We start from the raw sequence: 20,023 nt of genomic DNA on the forward strand, positions 1-20,023 counted from the left end.
ACTAGGGGTGAGGGCTATTTCCCTCAGTGCACTTGCTGCTGGAACTGGATTCTGAAAGAACAGGGGAGCCCAAAGTCCAACATGCTCAAACACAGGACTTGACGGACATGCCTGAATCTTGGCCCTTTGTTATCTACATCTAACTCACTACGTCCTCATGGAAGTCTCTAGAGGCACAACTCCAGATGAGAGAGCTGACCATGGTGGCTCTTACAAAAGAAAGGATTTCATTGGACATGCTCACATTTTCTGAGGTTTAGCACGTTATTATCATGGTGGGGCAAGAGGTAGGCATGGAGCTGGAGAAGTAGCCAAGAGTTCTATAGCTGGATCCACAAGCAGCAGAAAGAGAGAAGCCACTGAGCCTGGCTTGAAACCTTCACCCCAGAGACACACTTCCTCCAATAAGGCCACACCTCCAAATCCTTCTCAAGTATTGCCATTCTTTAATGACTAAGCATTCAGATAGAAGAACCTATAGAGGCCATTCTTATTCAAACCACCACAGGCCCCAAGCCAACTTTAGAAGCCATAGCACAGTCCTCCCAAAAGGGTTTCCACCCTCTAGCCTGAGGTTGATAAGGAAGGTTGCTTTACACCCTGTGTCTGAACAAAAAGAGAAAATGGTTTTTTTCACCAGAAAGTGTTCTGTGTTAACATTCCCTGTGTGACTGTAACATGACTCTACACCCATCATCATTTCCCCAACAGAACCTCCCTGGGAATTTCTACCTGACTTTCACTATACTGACAGGTCTCACTCAATCACCTTGGGATTTTTTATTTGCCCTTTTCTCTGTCAGACACTAGAGTGAGTTTCAGTTTTGTTCCCTCTGTACCCTTCACTGAAGCATTTGTACTTTTTATACTCTGCTCCCAGCAGCGTCTGAAGGAAATCCTTTGTGTCATTGGCTTGCCTCTAGTCAGAATCTCCTGTGTTTGCAAAAGAACTGACTTTATTAGAATAGATCCTGGGACACTCTGTTAGATCTTTGGGACCTCTCTGTCATGAATTGACTTATCAATCTTGTTTAACTAAATCCCTGGGACTAATACCTTTAGCCTTGCTTTTGCCTCCATATCTTTTCAGAAAATCCTTTTGAAGGATTCTAGAAAGATGTAAGAGTGTGATCTGAGAAGTCTTACATGCTATCTTCTTAAAAGCATTCTGCCTCATCCCTGGGGGTTAGATCATGGTAGAATGATGGGTGGGTGGATGGATGGATGGATGGATGGATGGATGATTAGATGAGTGAATGGGTGGATAAATGGACCACATATTGGTGGGTGAATATAAAGTATATTAGTCAGAGTCCTTTAGAATAACAAAGCTGAATATATATATATATATATATATATATATATATATACATACATACATACACACATGCACATACACACACACACACACACACACACACACACACACACACATATGACTGGTTACAGACTGTGTTTCAACTAGTCTAACAATCAACAGAAGGCCCAAGAATCCAATAGTTGTTCAGTTCACAAGGCTGGATATCTCAGCTATTCTTCAGTACATGTTAGAATCCCAAAGAAGTAGGCTCTAATACCAATGAACAAATATACTTGCAGCAAGATTGACAGCAAGCAGCCAAAGGAAGCAAGCTTCCTTCTTCCCTAATCTTTATACAGGCTTCAGAAGAAGGTATATCCCAGGTTAAAGGTATATCTTTTCACCTTAAAAGATCTGGATTAGAAGTGGCTTTTCCCAGAGAGGGGCCACCCAGAACCTCCTCTGACTGGTGATCTGAATTCTTGCTTAGGCTGCAAGGCTAAGCACTGCAAGGGAATATAAATAAAAGTTAAAAATATCTCTCTGGGTTCCCTGAGGGACAAGCCTGACTGCATAGGGGTTGATGTCAAAAGTATCCCCTCTCCAGAAAAAGGACAACGAAATGGGTATGGCCCTCATGTCTCACTGGACAACGACAGGGGGACTGGAGCCATTACAAGGTCCCCTTCAATCACTGGAGGTCAGGTCTCTATCCCTGCCTTCACAAGATTAGAATCGCCACAGCCCTTCTATACTTAGAGAAGGGAGGAGATGTCAGGGGCGGCCCTGCTTATACACTGAAGGCCTAAAATCAGCCATAGGCCTACAATCAGCAATAGGCCTGCCATACATGCATGATAACACAAAGTCTTGGGTCTCTGTGGGAAAACACTGAAATAGATGGCTATAAGCTATTGTAAACAGACAGCTTTTGTGGAAATTTACCAGCCTGAGTAGTCATAGACCTTGTAAATAGGTAGCCTTGGCAGATAGTAGCAACTTAGATAAGGACAAGTGAATCATAGGCAGAGTCATAGAGACCTGTCCCCTGAACCTTCACCCAACCGATACCCTGTTCTGAAAGATATCGTTATTCCTCCTGAACACCCACGCTCTGGTGTCATCCCCTTCCCCACGTCCTGCCTTTTTGTGTTTATAACCCCTGTGTGAATGAGTATAAATTACGATTTGATTTAAAAAAAAAAAGTCTTTTTAAATGTCACTATGAAAAAAAAAAGTGACTTTTCCCATTTCAAATGACTAATTAAAAAAATCCCATTTTTGGATTCTAGTTATTTCCATGAAGCCAAGTTGACAACCAAGAATAACCATCAGTTTGGCAAATGAATGCAAAGATGGCTGAGATGGTCAAATCAATTAGGACATGGACTGGATGGATAATGGATGAATTGAAAGAGAAATGAGATAGAAAAATAATGTTAATCTATTTTTTGTAATATCATTGCTATTTAATTTTGCTTTAATTGCTGTTAAGTTCTTGAGACTGAACACACCTTCTGCAGAGAATAGCAAGTCGTATTCTATTTTCTGCCTCCTACAGTATGAGGATTCTAAAATATCATCATTGCCATTCTGACTCAGGGTCTATGCTGTAAATAAAAGAAACCATATATTGTAGGCATTCCTTGATTTGAGCGGGGTTGTCTCCTGATGAAGCTACTGTAAGTTGGAAATACACGGTCTCCGGGACATACTTCATACAGCTCACATCTTTGTCTCCATAGCTTAGCAGTGTAGCACAAGGCAGAGGCTGTTGTTTCCCTCACGATCTGTGGCAAATGGGAAGCTGTGGCGTGCCTCTACTGCCCTGCACGGGAAGAGAGAGTATTGCCAAGGCAACATAGGGCACACATCTGTCATCCCAGAACTTGGAAGGTAGAGGCAGAAGGATCAAGAACTCAGGCCAGCCTGGGCTATCTAACAAACAGCTGTCTCAGAAAAGTATCTTACTTCACATTGCTAGTCCAAGGGTGCGGGGAATCAAAATTTAAGATTGAAAGTATAGCTTCTCCTGAATGATTCTTGTTGCACCACAATAAAACTAAGATGAGACACCATAAGTTAGAGACTCTATTCACATAGACTGCCTCAGCACATAACATACTGATCCTAACCAGGCGTGTGCAGAAACTCCCAGAAGTGTTCTTACTGGCCTAAGCATGTAGTTGAAATGTCTACTCTGATAACATTATCTAGGCCTTCATCCCGCACTCTGGGTAGGAGTGGTCAATGTGCTCCTGGCTGTTCATTCTCCTGGCAGACCCCACCCTGGCATTTTCAAAGTCATACTGTATCTCATATGATGTTCTAAGTCATATTATCTCATTTGTTCATGAGCCAGTACTGGATGGTGTATCACTTTGAGAATGCAATGTATAGATAAGAGAATCGAGCTTACAGAGAGTAAGTGACCTCAGCCAGGAAGAGGTAAAGCTAAGTTTCATCCAGTGTCTGAACTCAGTGTCTGCCTCCCAGAACCACCTCCCTGACCATTAGCCTGACCATGACAGAACTCTGTATAATGTTGTCTTACATTTGTACTGTTCTGTTCACATGACAGGCACTAGCTGTGACTTTCCAGTACATGAGATGCATCTAGGTGACTGAGGGACTGAGTTTTTAATAGTTGCAGTTGAATTAAGCAGTGAATTAAGTTTAAGGACCAAGGACTACTTGGATCCCTTACACGGTATCTGGAGAGGTGTCGCACTAAGCTAAGCGTGGAGGAAGCAGCTGAGACATGCCCTTGATTGTTTCCATGATTATGAAATGTCAAACGCCATTCCATCCTTCAGAAGGGTTGAGCTCTGCTTCTGTTCATTCACCAGTCTAGGTGGCTTGTCTCATTATAGCTCATTTGGAAACACTGAAATGAGACACAACCCCAAAAATAAAATAAAATCAAGCAGAGTGTCTTCACTAGGGATTCATCGCTGTGAAGAGACACCATGGTCACAGCAACTCTCATAAAGGAAACCATGTAATCGGGGCTGGCTTACAGGTTCAGGGGCTTAGTTCATTATCATCATGGCAGGAAGCATGGCAGTGTGCAGGCAGACAAGGTACTGGAGGAGCTGAGAGTTCTTGATCCGCAGGCCGCTGAAGGAGACTGCCACACTAGTCATAGCTTGAATATATTGAGATCTCAGTGCTCACCTACCCCCACAGTGGCATTCTTCCTCCAACAAGGCCACACCTACTCTAACAAGGCCACATTTCCTAATCGTGTAATCCCTTATAGGCCAAGCATTCAATCATATGAGTCTATGGGGACCATGCCTATTCAAGTCACTATACAGAATGACACTAAAAAACTGTAAGCAAGCTGTGGCCAGATAAGCTGTGCTGGTGCTGACTAAACTATCCCTCCTCTCCTTGCTGCTTCTGTCCTACAAGGTGTCTGTGAAAATGAAGGGGGTAGAAAGCAAGGTTGGTGGACAGGAGAGAACAGAGCCTCAGGGTTGTGTTGTTGTTGGCTGGTTTTTAAGACAAGGTCTTGCATCGCAGTCCTGGGGAGCCTCAACCTCCCAGTCTTCCTGTCTCGGCTTTCAGGGTACTAGGGTTCCAGGCACCAGTGTGCTCAGCTGGAGTGTATGTGTCAAAGGTGGAAAAGCAGTGAACAGTTTCTCATAGAGGGAACCGAGAGCAAAGGAGCAATAAGAGACTGTGAGCCAAGAAACAAAGATGAGTCTGGGCGACACTATAAATACCCTGGATGAAGGACATAATAAATGCCACATGATTCATGGCATGGACAAGCTACAGCTGAAAAGTACTTTCAAAGAGGAAGGAAATTGAGACTGTTAACAAAACTAGAGTATGCAGCTTCAGTGAAAAGCAGGTTCACGGCCCATGCTTGCCTGGAGTGCTTGAGGTATGGGTTTAGGGTATGACTCAGTGGTGCTCTACAGCATGTCAAGCCTTGGGTTCATCCCAGCACTGAAAAAGGAAAAACAAAACACACAAGCAAAAGACCAGCATGTGTATGTCTTACCTTAGGCCAATAGAGACAAAGTAATACAGAGTTTAATCAAATTCTGAAATACTGAGAACCCAGGGTACAGACAAGTCATGGGCCGGTCCTAGTCCACCACCAGGCTGTGTAAATAAATTTCCATTTAACACAGTTGCAAACACAGTGTTCATTTGTGTGCACTCTGGTGCATGGGCAGGTGCTCAGAGCAGCGACTAGCCAGAGGCTTTGGTGAGTTGCCAGGCAAAGCCTATGAAAACCAGCATGGTTAGAGGCAAAGGCCTAGGAAAGCCTTGGTGTTGGCCTTGTGCTGTCCACACTCCTGCCTCAGCTTCCCTGAAGAGCCACATACTGCTCAATAGATGCCTTTTCTTTTTTTTCTCAGTGATGAATGTGGAATCCAAGAGATGCTAGGCAAGCTTGCACTCCTGAGCTCTAACACAGCCATAGTGTATTCTCCACCCACAGAACTAGTCTGAAAAGGGAACAATCCAATCCAAGAGGCCTTAGGTAGCTAACAGGAAAATCTTTTCTGGCTTTGTTTTGGGGAGAGGGTCTCATGTATCCCAACCTAGTGCCCAACTCCATTTGAAGCTGAGGACATGTTTGGACTCCCACTCGCCTGCTTCTATATCCCAAGTGCTGAGATTACAGGTATGCATCACCATGCCCTGTTCATGTGCTGCTGGGGATCAAATCCAAGGTTTCATACCTGTTAGGCAAGTACACCCTCAACAGTAACATACCACCAATGCCCTAAGAAGAAAAAATATTAAATAAAAACAAAAGTCATTTTTAAAAAAAAAGCTAGATGTGCCTTTTTAAAACAATGTGATCTGCTCCAGTGTAGGTGGGATTTTTGCATGCTGTGGCCATGTCGGTGCATTTGAACCCGGAGGAGCTTAGAGTTCAGGGAGTGTTGGGTGAGTAGCTGTGAGCAAGGCTGCCTGTATGCACTCAGACATGGTCCTTTCTTCAGGAAACTCTCTGGCTCCGACATGTTCGCCGAGCGTGATTCATGGCGTTTCACTCAGGATTGTCCAGTGGGTAATTGCTGCTTCAAAACCAGAGAAACAGATGTAGACCCTGAACTCTGGCTATAAATTCCTGTTTTATGATTATGGTTTTCAAATGTGCTGTGTCACACTGACAAATACACAGTGACTCTCAAACGAAATGAATTTGACTCTCAAAATTTTGGCTTTTTTGTTTTGTTTTTGCTTTTGCTTGTTGTCCATTAGACCATTGATCAAACAGAAAATAAAAGAGGAGCTCCGTGTTAAAATAGGAGCCCCATGAAGGGGTGTTGGAAAGGTTCTTTCTGCCTATGTAAATCAGATTTAAAGTGATATCACTCATTTACACTTCATCCTGAACGAATTAGCTCAGGTTTTACTTTCTACCGAATTCATTAGTCGCTATCATACATGAGCATATACTTAAAGTATATGGTCGTTGGTGCTTTCCTTACTTCTATTTAAAAGAAGACTTTAGGGAAGAATCATGTTTTCAAAGGGTGGGAGAAGGAGAGTAACTGACAAAAAAAGAGAAAAAAGAAATGTGGCTAACTGGAGTCTGCTTTTGAATTAGCACTTCCTAATAGCCTCAATCCCTGCCACTGGTGTAATTAATCCATGATGAGAAATGATTCACTGACTAGTGAGTCCCATTGCATTATAAGGAGTCCATAATATCCCATCCACACAGATTTAAATACTGATCAAGTTCATTTCCCTACAATTAAAAGAATCTCGAGATGATTATAAATCTAAATTATCCTTGTGCAAAGAAAGAAATTCCCCAGTCACAGGCACACACACACACCACACCATAACCACAAAGAGCCTTGCTAGAGACTGTATCTTGGCCAAGCAACTGCTAGAGTGGGGAGCTCAGCTGTGTCCCCTTGCAAAAGGATAATCCTAGTTGGGCTTGTTGATTGTTAATATGCCCCACCCCATGGAAGCAGGGAGGGTGGTAACATCCTCCCCACCACCTGTTGTGTGCAACTCTTGCCTTGATTGCCCAAGGCCTGGGGAAAGGGCTTAAAGAGACAGGGGCTGTGGTCTCCATCTACATACCTGTGGGGAAGCTGTCAGCTCTGCTGAAATACAGATTTTCCAAGAATGGCTAGTTGGGGAGGGAGCACCCACAGCCACGTAAGTGATCTCTCACCTGTGTTCCCCAGAGTGACCTCTGGTAGAACTAACTTCTGTCTGTCTTTGGAAACTTAAGTTTAGGAGAAGGGTTAGGTCTCCTGAAGGGAAGAAATTTTAGCAGCACACAGGTGAACATTGTGGAAGACATTTGGGAGTGGTGCCTGCCCTCCTAGAGGGGGCTGGCAATGCTAAAAATCTGGGCTCACCCTCTCTTTCCTCTGACCACTGCCTCCTCGCACTTTGGGACCACTAAGATCAGCAAGGAAATTTATGCAGCAGCCTCCTGGAGAGAGGGCACCTGAGACACAGCTGTCTGCTCTGGTGCCAAGCTTTCTCACCTGTAACTTCCACTATACTTCACCTCTCCCCTTTCTCCATACCTTTTCCTCCATCTCCAGTACTGAGTGTTCCTGATCGTGACTGTATCCAGGGAACGGACGACCTAAGGAAGCTTCTGGCTCAGTAAGTCTCTTAGGCCAAGCAGAAAGTCGCACATAGCCCAGCGTTTTGTTATCTTTACAATTGCTCGATTGTGATGGGTTAAGTGGTCGTTTTGTAAATTCCCATGTGCTCCCTCACTTTGGACGTGTGTTGTCTTTGTAGTTGATGAATTCCTAATAGTAAGCCCGTTACAAAACGGATGGGTACAGAAAGGAGAGCAAAACAGTGTGCGCTTTCAGTGAGATCTCTCCCTTCTAGCATGCTAGGCTTCCTAAACTTTGGGTGTAGGATACCTTCTTAGGGACACTCTGCCTCCATGAGGGAGTGTGCTGCATGCGTGCTCCCATCCTATGCTAGGACAGCGGCGCAGCAGCTAACGTGTCATCGCAGCATTTCAGCAGGGTGGGTGTCTCTGACAGGCTCCCCTTCCCTGCCCATCTCCTTGCCAGCCTTCTATGGAGAATTCCTGGAAGGGCAGAGAAGGAAGCCTGGATCTGGCTTGACCTGCACCTTCTTTCCTGTGCCCTGCCTGCATCCAGCAGGAGAAGCTGGAAACTAGCTGCAGGTGGCTTCCCTTTTGAAAGTGCTGGCTGCCTGGCTGCATCTATACCAATTGCCTCTGGGTTTTTTTGACAACAACTAAAAAACTCTGCCTCTTCTTCTGGGCTGAGTCAGTGTCACCAGTTAAAAGCACGAAAAGAAAAATCCTCTTATCTGATAGTTGTTTTTTTGTTTGTTTTTGTTTTTTTGTGTTTTTTTTAAAACAGGTGTGATTGGACAGGGGTGTTCTGAGCAAAGCCTAGTTTTCAGAATTATAAACCCTCATACTTACCGGGTTCTCAAAATACTCATTAAGTTATGTGTGGGAACCCGTGCCTGATGACAAGGCCACCAATGCTCTCCCTGTGTATGAACTGTCGGTTGGTATGGGTTCAGAGGGAGCACAGGTCTACTGACCTCTGAATCCTGTAGCCTCAGGCAGGTCTGGGTGTCCCTGACAAAAGTCCCACAGCTGGAAACAGGAGGCTGAGACACTGCTAATATTCCTTCTGTGTATTTAATGAGAAGTCACAGGTAGTTCTTTTCATCCTGTGGATGGAATACAGATGAGAAAACAGAGTCCTAGGGAAAATCAGTATTTTCCAAGACACACAGATGGCCAGTGGCAGAGTTACTGTTTTTACCAACTAGCAAACCAGAATCTAAAATATTCTCTCTCTCTCTCTCTCTCTCTCTCTCTCGCTCTCTCTCTCTCTCTCTCTCTCTCTCTCTCCCTCCCTCCCTCCCTCCCTCCCTCTCTCTCTCTCTCTCTCTCTACACACACACACACACACACTCCACCTTGGTCTCTGTGCTCTGCCTCTCACTTTCTCTCTGTGTTTGTGAGAGAGCGATTGGCAACGGTGAAAGGGATGTAGGGTGGAGGATAGAAAGAAGAGAAAGGAGAGAAAAGAAACAGGAGTCTAATCTGTGACTGCTCCAGGTGTTTCAGCCCGCAGGGGATTTTTAAATCTAAGTAGATCCCGGAAGGGACTTTTCTCCCCCTCGGGAGCAAGGACAACCCCTTCAGCGAGCTGGGCTAGAGCCTACAAGAGTGAGAAAAGGGGAGAAAAAAATAAAATAATAATAATAATAATAATAATAATAATAATAATAAAGACGACGAAGAAGGAATAAAAAGACTGCAGGCGCAATGGAAAGTTTCCCGACCCAAGAGGCTTCCTTCTCCGAGCGGTGACGGGGCTCCTGATGGGCAGACAGTTTGGGACTTGCCGAGTGCTTTTATAGGAGTGGAAAGATACCTAGGTTGCAAGGGCTTGGCTAGGCACAGCGGAGCAGGGAGGAATTTCAGAGGCGGGCTGCGGGCGAGGGTCTCCCAGCCAGGGCCGGGCAGATGAAAAGGCGCAAACCGCAGCCGCGCTCCCGCTCCTCCCTGCGCTCCTGGCATTGTTTGCACGCTGAGCCGTGGGGAGCACCGCGCGGCTGGCCGCGGCCTCGCTGGCTGCCGGCTCTTGCAGGGCTGCTGGGAGTTTTTAAGCGCTGTGAGAATCCTGGGAGTTGGTGATGTCAGACTGGTTGGGTCATTTGAAGGTTAGCAGCCCGGGAAGGGTTCACCGAAAGTTCACTCGCATATATTAGGCAATTCAATCTTTCATTCCGTGTGACAGAAGTGGTAGGAAGTGAGCTGCTCCGAGGCAGGAGGGTCTATTCTTTGCCAAAGGGGGGGACCAGAGTTCCCGTGCGCCGCGGCCGCAGGACTGGGATGCCGAGGACCCGAGCCATCCGGGCAGGGCGCATCTGGGCACCGGCGGGGTAGGACCCGCGCGCTCCCGGAGGCCTGCGCCGGCGTCGCCTGGAAGGGAGAACTTGGGATCGGTGCGGGAACCCCCGCCCCGGCTGGATCGGCCGAGCGAGCCTGGAAAATGGTAAATGATCATTTGGATCAATTACAGGCTTTTAGCTGGCTTGTCTGTCATAATTCATGATTCGGGGCTGGGAAAAAGACCAACAGCCTACGTGCCAAAAAAGGGGCAGAGTTTGATGGAGTTCGTGGACTTTTCTGTGCGGCTCGCCTCCACACCTAGAGGATAAGCACTTTTGCAGAGCGCGGTGCGGAGAGATCATGTTTGACTGTATGGATGTTCTGTCAGTGAGTCCCGGGCAGATCCTGGATTTCTACACCGCGAGCCCGTCCTCCTGCATGCTGCAGGAAAAGGCTCTCAAAGCCTGCCTCAGTGGATTCACCCAGGCCGAATGGCAGCACCGGCATACTGCTCAATGTAGGTTTATTATTTTTTTCCTTTCTTTTACCAAGAAAAAAAATCTCTCTTGCATGCAATAAAGACACTGGAATAAAGTGCAATGGTGGCAAGACAAAGGGTTTAATGATTTAATGCTGAAGGGGTGTGATAGGCTGCCATGCATATGGATTCCATCTCTGCTGAAATTCCCTCATAGAGGTTTTCTTGAAACGCCTCCTGCGCCCTTGCTCTCCCTTACCACCCTATTCTTTCTTGAAGATAGGTTTTTTTTTTTTTTAAGAATATGTACGGAAGGAAGGGGAAAACAGAAGGTGATCACGGACTTTGAAACATTCTTCAAGTAGTGCAATCTGACACTCCGTGCAATTTGTGTAAAGGGTAGAAAGGAGATTTAACTTGGTCAGGATTAGCCAGGAGCTCAGTAACACTTCCCCCTTATGAATTTCAACTGTGCAAAGTAATTAAAATATGACATGGTCCCTTCAAGGAATGCAACCTTGTGAAGGCGGTTGATCCGGAGTTCACAGTGCACAGGGAGGGACGGCCACAGGACGCTGCCTGCCTCCCTCGTTCCCTTCGCCTAGCGAAGGCAATATGTCTTAGCAGTGACCCCACTGCCACCTCTCCAAGTCACTTTGTTGGTCTAAGAAGTTGCTGTTTTGCTAGGGAACTCCCTGCCACCAACACCCCTCGGGCTGGCCATTCATTATTTCCGTATCTTACAATTCAGTCAGGAGCGTGGACTTCAGTTAAAGGAAAAGAAGTCTAAATGAGGTAGCTTCATTTTCAAAAACAATATTGACTGTTTGGTTATCTGATGCTGACATGGTGCTTCGGCTCCATCGGTCAACAGTAGCTCAGCTGAAGGTCTGAGAAATGACCAGGAGTCCTGGGGATCTTACACCGGGCTGGCTGTGGTGGGAGCCTGCAGGATGCTTCGCCACCCTGACAGTGATTTGGATAAATGGCTCATCTATCTATCAAAATGTTTTTAGTACTTGATTTGACATTTCATTGGAGCATTAGCCTGAAAATGACATTTTAAATCTTTGTTTTCAAAGAGGTCAAAGTTTAACTGGGAGAAATTGAGTTTTCCTAACAACATAGTGGCTTGTCTAAAGAGAGAGGCAAAGTAGAGGAGGGGGCAGGGGCAGCATGTCAGCTGACTCTCTAAAACTTTTTCTTAGGAAAAAGGACAAGAAAAAGAAAAGACTGACTTCTTGGGCCAGAAACTCAACAGGTTTGGAGCTGGAAAATCAATAACTATTTGATGCCAACGGCCTAGCCTTCCAACTTAATATTCATAGAGCCCCATGTAGGCACAGAGAATGTCGCTCCAAGAAATGCCTTAATAGTCAGCGGCTCCCCAAATACCCTGTCTTCTTTGTTACTCATTTTCTTTTTTGGAAAAGGCAAAGAAACTTAGCATTAGAAAATATTTTTCAGTCACTAGCAGGTCCTCAAGCCCTCCTTTCCATAGCAATTAAATCGATGTGAACGTTCTAGTTGGGATTCCAGGGAACTGGGCACTGGAAAACTTTGACTTGTTAGAAAGGATTGTCCTGAAACATTTTTAGTAGAAAGAACTGTCTTGGAAAGAGATTCAGTGGAGCAGAGTTACTTGTAGCAATTCTCCCATTTGCAATTAGCCTTCCTAACTTGCCTATTAGGTTGCAAGAGTGGAGGGAAAAGCTTTGTTTGTTCTTGAACAAGTTAAACAAGGGATTTGCTTTATCTGGGGAGAGCAGCGGGTGCTGAATGTGTCACTCGCCTAGGGCGAGCTGATAAGCAAAAACTGTTGATAACAGCAAGGTTTAGCTAATCAAAGAAACCTGCATTAGACAAAGTAAATAAAAGCATTTGACAAAAGGGTTTCAGAAATTCCAGTGTCTTGTTTTTGTAAGCAAGGCAATCAGCTCATTGTAGTCCGCTTCAGCTAGGGTTTCAATTCATACTCCAACTTGGAGCTGTACGAGTTGAGTCAAGTGTCAATATTGCCTGTACCCTGCAGACCAGCTCAGAATTGGCTCAGTTGTCCACAAACCACTGAATCCCAGTTCTTTCTGTTGATTCCAGAGATTAAGGATAACTAAAACATTCTTTAAAAGAAAAATTCTAGTAAGTAAGTGTGTCTTACAGTGTTGGGGCTTTTGAAATGAAAGCCCTGTGAACCAGCCACCTTTGCATAAGTAGCAGCTTAAATCCTGTGGACTTAGTTTTCCATTTTACCTAATGGATGTTTTGAAAAGGTGCTACTCAATTTTGCTCTTAACACAGAGGAAACAGCGGGGCAGAGAGGAAAGAAAGCCTGGGACTGAATTCCACAAAAAACTACCTCCAACATTGCAAGCTTACTTAGGTTGTGTGTGTGTGTGTGTGTGTGTGTGTGTGTGTGTGTGTGTATCTGTCTGCACGAGTGTGTGTCCGTGTGTCTGTGTGTGTTTAAAACCTTTGAACATAATGCCCCTAGAACCTCACTTTGTCAAGTGTTAGAATACTCTCTTTTTTTCCTTTTAATTTTAAAGTCAGAAAATTGATATGCCAGCCAGCTGTTGGTTGTAGCAGGGCCTGTGGACTGTTTGGTATAAATATTGGAAATCAGGATTAGGGGCCAGTAAGGGAATGTGGTGTAAATAACCGAAAGGCGGCCCTGGAAGGCTCCATCCGGGTCACCAAATGGATTCTCTTGTTTTTAGGTAACTCCAGACGTTTTCCACATTAATTGCTCTATGGGCACGGGATAAATCTCAATATTTTTTTTTATCAAAATATAGTTGCTTTTGATGAAGCTAAAAGAGTGTGGCAACATCTTAGACCCTTTCCCTGTGTTCTCCCTTTTCCACACATCAAAAGAGGGGAGAAAAAAAAGTCTTTTTGAATAGGGTTTTGCCTATTCAGAAGAAATTATTTATAAAAAAGAACAGAAGCAATGTGTGATTAAGGAAGAAAAGTTCCCCTGGTAGAGCCTTGAGCTCCGGATTTGAAGCATTAAGCAGAATCTAAGTCCTCTCCTAGTGAGCTATAACTTGAGGTCAAAGTGGCAAAAATCAAAGCCTTCTCAATGAGACTCAATGAAGACCGACAGCTGCCATGTGCACTGAGTGGCGTTTTGAATAAATATTTCAGTGAAAAGGGCCAATTGTTTTTCTAAAGTAGGACATAATTTTCTGCTGCTCAGCCACATGACTCAGTAAGTAACAGCACCAGAAAGAAGAGAATAACGGAGACTTCTGAAATCTCAGAGAGAGTGCACCACAGGGTCACTCTGAAAACAAAAGATGAACAAAGTTTTCTCTCCCAGTTTTGAGAGAGAGAGAGAGAGAGAGAGAGAGAGAGAGAGAGAGAGGGAAAGTGTTGGGGAGGGGAATAGAATTCTGTTAATTTCCAGATAAATGGGTGAGTTTCCAAATTAGGACAGGGAAAACAGAAGAGCAGCAATTAAATTTTATTACCAGAAAGGGGTGAATTCCAAAATCCAAGACAAAGTCCTGGGAGGGGAGGCACCCTGGATTTACTTAACCTTAAGCTGTTAGTTTGGACCGGATTCGCAGCTCTGGTTTGGATTGACTGTCCAGTAGGAACAGAAAGCCCTGTCGTGGGATGCAACCTTGTTTTCTCTTAATAGATAAGTGACCACAGAGTCAGCTTCTGCTGGGTTAGCCTGAATGAGGGTTTCCTTCTCATTTTGGACCGTCCAGACCAGCAAGGATCATCCTGGTTTTACATTTCCATTTTGCCTTTGTTTTCTGATGAATCACAAGAATAGAATGACAGTCTTTAGATTTCATACACTTCCCCCCCCCGCACCCCCCCCATCAACCCATTAAGCAGGGACATGGCTGAAACAGAAAGAAAATCTTACTGTTTTCTCCTTTACCTATTAAGCAAGCCTGTTAACTTTCTTCCACAGGGGAAACACATAATAAATGATGAAGATCATCAATTCTACTCTTAGGAAACTTATCATTCTTTAAATTAAAGAGAATTTTGAAGAGAAAAGGCTGGGGAGCTTTTAACTAGGAAGTTGGTTTCAGGGAGGAAGATTGGAAATGGAAAACCTCAGACACTCTAAGCATGAAACGCCTTTTTATGTCATTCAGGCTTCACAGTAAAAGCTATGGGCATTTAAAACATGAGTTGTCAACGTATGGGTCTCGACCCCTATGAGAGTGAATGACCCCTTCACAGGAGCTGCCTAAGACTGTCAGAAAACATGGATATTTATACAATTCATAATCTTAGCAAAAGTACAGTTATCAAGTAGCAATGAAGATGATTTTATGGTTGGGGGGTCACCCCAACATGAGGAACTTCATTAAAGGGTTGCAGCATTAGGAAGGATGAGAATCACGAATTTAGAAGCTCTTGAAGAGAATCGCCTTCAGAGTTTGAGCTACATGTAAGTACCAATAAATTCGTCCTTAAATGGCATTTTTATGCTTTAAATGTTCTAATATAAATTCAGTTAACTATCAATTAAATAGATTATTTCGGATATGGGAGTTTTTGATGAAGGTTAATCAGAAAAACGTTGGCTGGAAACCTTTCCCAAGATATTGATGTCGAATGTTGCCTTTCAAAGGCTGGTTACGGCAATTATCTATCTCCGAGTTTCTAGAAAACCTCCATTGCAAATGTTCTGCCGCAGTTCCCACATCAGTCACTGAAATATGCCAGATATTTCACCATTACGACATCTTCTAGGTTGCCCCTTGAACCTACAGGATGGCACAGAAAGCCTTGTGATTCCATGGTCAATATAACTGGAGAGCTCACAACTTAATTTTTCCATTATGACTGGGGATCATCTTGTGCTTCTGGGTCATTCTTCCAAGCAGAGATTCCTTTCATAGCCAATTGTAGATCTGTAAATAGAAGGCTGGCCTTGCAAGATTGATAGGCTCAGCTAGGCTGGGCTTCAGTATGAGCTGAGATGGGGTGGGGGAGGGGCATGGAATTCATCTGAATGGTTACAAAGGCATCTGAAAGAACCCTTCCCTGGCCTTTAAAAAGTTGAGGTTTGAGGTGTTGGAGGAAGGAAGATGGTCACCTCAGGTTTTAAATAGATCAGGATCTTGTCTGAAAGTGGCTTGGTCTAAGTACCTCTGGTTAAGCAGGAAGTGTGATAACCTGCCCACCCCTACCCCACCCGGAGATCCTGTGACCCCCATCAGGCAGTCTGCTGCCCTGAATCCTCTTTTCATGCCTGGCTTCCTGCTTTAACTTTAAAATCTTCTGAGCATGGTAGTTCATGCCTTTAATCCTAGCCCTTGGGAGCTACGAGCAGGCAGACCTCTGAGTTCAAGGCCTGCGTGATCTACATAGTGAGCTGCAGTCCAGCCAAGGTCATATAGTGAGACCTTGTCTCAAACACTAATGAAAGAAAACAAAGAAGATACTTGAGATCTACATTCCATTCTGCTCCAGCCTCTTTAAACGAAAGGGTTGCAAGTAATCCCAGCACTTGGGAGGCAGAGGCAGGCGGATTTCTGAGTTCAAGGCCAGCCTGGTCTACAGAGTGAATTCCAGGACAGCCAGGGCTGTACAGAGAAACCCTGTCTAGAAAAACCAAAAAAAAAAAAAAAAAAAGTTCTGACTACCAAGAGCAGGAGCAGTGACATCTGGGGCTTTCTGCTTGTCTTGGGGTTCAGGCAGGCGTGGGACTGTGGATCTGCTTGCTCTCCAGCCTCATTAGGTGCTGGGCTGCAAAGGGGTGAGTTGGGTAGAACTCGGGATTGCACAGAAAAAGGCCAGGATTACAGGACGTGACATCAGACCAGTGACCCTGCCTGCTGAGGGTTTCCTCAGGCCTTCAGGGCCTCAAAAGGAGAGAACCCACCCAGAGAGGGGACAAAGAAATACCTGATTGAAAAGAGGCAGGGTGAGTAATCATGGCCCTGACAAGCCACAGGAATACCAAAAATAATTTGATGGGAAACGGGGATTTTAATAAATGTCTTCTGAGACACAATTTTACAGATCTGTAGTGGGTGTCCCTTCCTCAGCTCCCAGCAGCAGGGTTCTTGCCTTCTAAGAAAGTCTGGGGATCAGTGGGATACCAACTGCCCACAAACCCTGCCGGCTCCTCCTCTTTAGGGCCAATCTCTGCAGCCCCCTTTCAGCTTCTTCAGCCCAAAGTCTCCGCCCTGCTCTGCATCACATGACCTGTTCCTTCCCTGGCAGACCCAAAGTCCGTCTCCTGCCCTGTCCATTTTCTTTCACTTGAAACTCGGGTTATTCGCTTTCCAAATATCTGCCTTGAGAGGTGGAGAATGTTCAAATGAAAGGCTTCATCCTGTTCTCTAAGCTCACACTTGTCTTTAAAGGTCACAGCTTTGTAAAATGTAATCTGGACTTATTCTCCTAAATTGACCTGGTCTCGGGGTGTGAGGGGTGAGCTTGTTTCTCTGATGACCTTAGTGGCACGCTTCTGTAATTTAGGTGCTTTAGAGATGAAGATGAAGAATCAGAAATTCAGGACTAATCCACTTGACTGAGCTATGTAAGCCCCTTTCTAAAGATGAAACCAAACAACAAAAATAGTGGTTTATGCTACTCTGTTAACTACTGTTTTTCCACAAATTAAAACTTTACCAAATTCAAAATACTGAAGGAAAGACTAAAGTGCAGCAATTAACTGGGGAAAGGAGAATTGGATCTCATTTTTCCCAATTTTCTTCCCATTTCCAGAACAGATGAAGAAGCAATATAATAACTTCCTGTTCTCAAAAATATTAAAGGTTGCCACAGCTACAGCCTTTGTTATGTCATCAAAGTCCATAATTATGAAAAGGCTGATGACAGTCTGAAGGTCTTTTCAGCTTCAAATGATTTTTTTAGGGTCTGATCTATTGCAAAGCTTGTGGGGATAATTAGCTAAAATGGAAGTGGAGGCGTCAAAATATAGTTCCCGATGTTTTCATTTTGCTCAGTACCATCATGTACTGTGAAGGGAATTCTTAAAGGCACATGTAATTATTTTATTATGGTCCTCAGAATGCTTTCATTGGCTTTAATGACAAGAAGCTATATAAAAAGGCATACATTTTAATTAGTCCTTCTTATACTTACACCAGATAAGTAACAAATAATTGATGAAAACCAAGTCTTTGGAATGGATGACTTCCTGTAGTATGCTGGCTACAGATTAGAGATGAGACTTTTCCCCGTTGCTTTAAATTTTAATTATCTATACGTTGTAGTGGCGGTACATGAAGCTAAAATACTGATGTTGCCGTTTCTCAGCAAAAGAATCGCCATCAATGCCTACAAACTGAAAGGTAGCTAGCTACACATCTCTGAGGAAGAAAATTACCGGTTCCATTAATTTTAGTGTTTGTTAGCGTTCCTTTGATCATGTTCGTCTTGTGCTTCGAGATTCTGTTCCTGAGCGTGTAGTCACATTTGTCAGTGAACACTCCCCTTTGAGTCTAGCTACCTGACCAGAAGGCTCCAAGGAAGGTACCTTGCCAAAGAGGCGCTGGGAATTCAAAGAGCCTCCTCTGTGTTCCAGGCTTGTTTTCTCTTTGATTTTTATATGAAAACCCATTTCACATGATTCATCTGTTTTGGTGTACAGAACACTAATTGTTATTATTGATTTTTAAATTCCATGACCATTACAAGTAGCCCAGATGACTGGCAGATAAAGGGTAATAATGCATGGAGTTCTGGAGCTGTTTCATGTTTGTCTGGAGTACTTTATGTGGTCAATATTAACTGCCCCATTGAAACTAACGGCTGTATCAAATAACAGTCAATCAAATGAATGTGCTTAGAGATTATTTATTGAAAGCTTTAATTGTTCACTGGGGCCCTGCTTATCAGAGGAAACAATAGGAACTGGAGACGGGAAGAAGTCTGGATTGGCAAGTAGGAGCATGCAGAGGAGCTGGGGTCCCTCCACTGCTCGGAGGCTGTGCTGATCTGCATGTGAGCCTCTGAGTGGTAGGATTCCCCTCATCAGGCAGAGGGTGTGAGAACTCTTCCCCCTGCACTTCAGGGCTGGCTCTGGCTCCCAGGCTTCCTTACATCTCTCTACCTCTGTTCTTCACATCTGTCCGATGCTCTGAGGTCAGAAATAGCTCGGTTTGATGTGTGGCCGATTTCTGCAGCTACGAAATGGGGACAATAATGTCTGCTATGCAGGATCTGTGGAAGGACGGGCAAGCGTGTAAAATAAGATTCTCTTCTTGGGAACGTGCAGACGTCTCTGGTTGTGTTTTCTTCACTGAGTTTGGTGCGCTGCCTCTGGCAGGTACATGCTGGTGAACAGCAGACGCTGCTTTTGTGACTCATTTTTACTTTATCGATTCGCCGCTGCCTGTCGCTTCTCACCTAGATGACAATACTGGTTGAACAGCTCTCTGCTCCTGATTCAGGGGCAGCCATTTACCAAAATTCCAGATTTGCACACATTACTGAGAGTGACAAGTAAGCCTTGTCCTTTGTAAAGTTAACGTGGTCCCCTTAGCCACGGTGGTACCTGCATCCTTTCTCCATGTGTTAGATGCTGCAGAGTTCCATTCAGCTCTTGGGTGTCTGTCATGTGTTCAGTGCCTTGATATGATCTCTGAGGATATCAAGAACCTTAAGCCACTGTCTCTCTGTTCCCTCCAAACTTAGAAGAAACTAGGGTGTGTCTGTGACACACACCTTACTACATAAGCATGTCCCTGGGACTTTGAGCCTAAGATCGATGGTGGAGTCCCTGAGACACACAGCTGTGGGAAAGTGGCTTATCCATTCTTATCACAGTAGAGGCCCATGATTATACTTGAAAAAAGAAGACGAAGTCTATCCTGAATGATAAAGTAATGAACATCTTCCAGCCTCACTCCTTTGATATTTCTGGAGCATCTAGGGAGTAATTGTGTCCCTTGGGGATGGAGTTGAGTTTACTTAGACTCTTGGAAATGTCCCACTGTTTATCACTGCTCCTGTGACTTACTGCTGTGTAACACACCATCCTAAAACTAAATGTCCCAACATGTTGTTATCAAACCATCCTGTGGATGAACTTAGCTGGTCACTCCTTCCTCTAAACTCAATGTGGGATCAGCTGAGACAGCATCCAGAATCAGGAAAGCTCCCTCCAAGGGCTTGTGTGCATATACTGGTAGAGAGCTGGGCTGGTGCTGTTGCCTGGAAGAACAGACAGGGGCTGTGATAGGGAGGCTTCTCATAACCCAAGAGCCAGCTTTCCAAGGAGGGCAAGCCGAAGTATCTCTTAAAGACTCAGAGGGGCCTTGGGTTTCCTACACTCTTCTGATGACTAACCAGTAACAGGGATGGACCAGAGTCAGTAAATCTGCCCCTCAGTGATGGGTAGCAAGAATGTCCAGTGATATTTAGTCTGCACAACATT

At 44.6% G+C, this 20,023-nt stretch overlaps 1 protein-coding gene across 2 annotated transcripts in view; it reads left to right on the forward strand.

The window, feature by feature from the left end:
* Rarb (retinoic acid receptor beta) overlaps positions 1-20,023 on the forward strand; it is a 339,811-nt gene that overhangs the window by 194,570 nt on the left and 125,218 nt on the right. Inside the window, exon 1 of one of the 2 annotated variants that reach the window (XM_028760674.1) lies at positions 9,979-10,674. The exons of the other annotated variant lie outside the window; for it this stretch is intronic. Within the exon in view, the coding sequence (XP_028616507.1) occupies positions 10,518-10,674 (157 nt within the window). The 5' untranslated portion in view covers positions 9,979-10,517. Of the gene's footprint in view, positions 1-9,978; positions 10,675-20,023 lie in introns of those variants that run through there. 2 annotated transcript variants of the gene reach the window in all.

Source organism: Grammomys surdaster, unplaced genomic scaffold, assembly GCF_004785775.1.
Source record: "Grammomys surdaster isolate TR1022 unplaced genomic scaffold, NIH_TR_1.0 126546, whole genome shotgun sequence".
NCBI lineage: Eukaryota > Metazoa > Chordata > Mammalia > Rodentia > Muridae > Grammomys > Grammomys surdaster.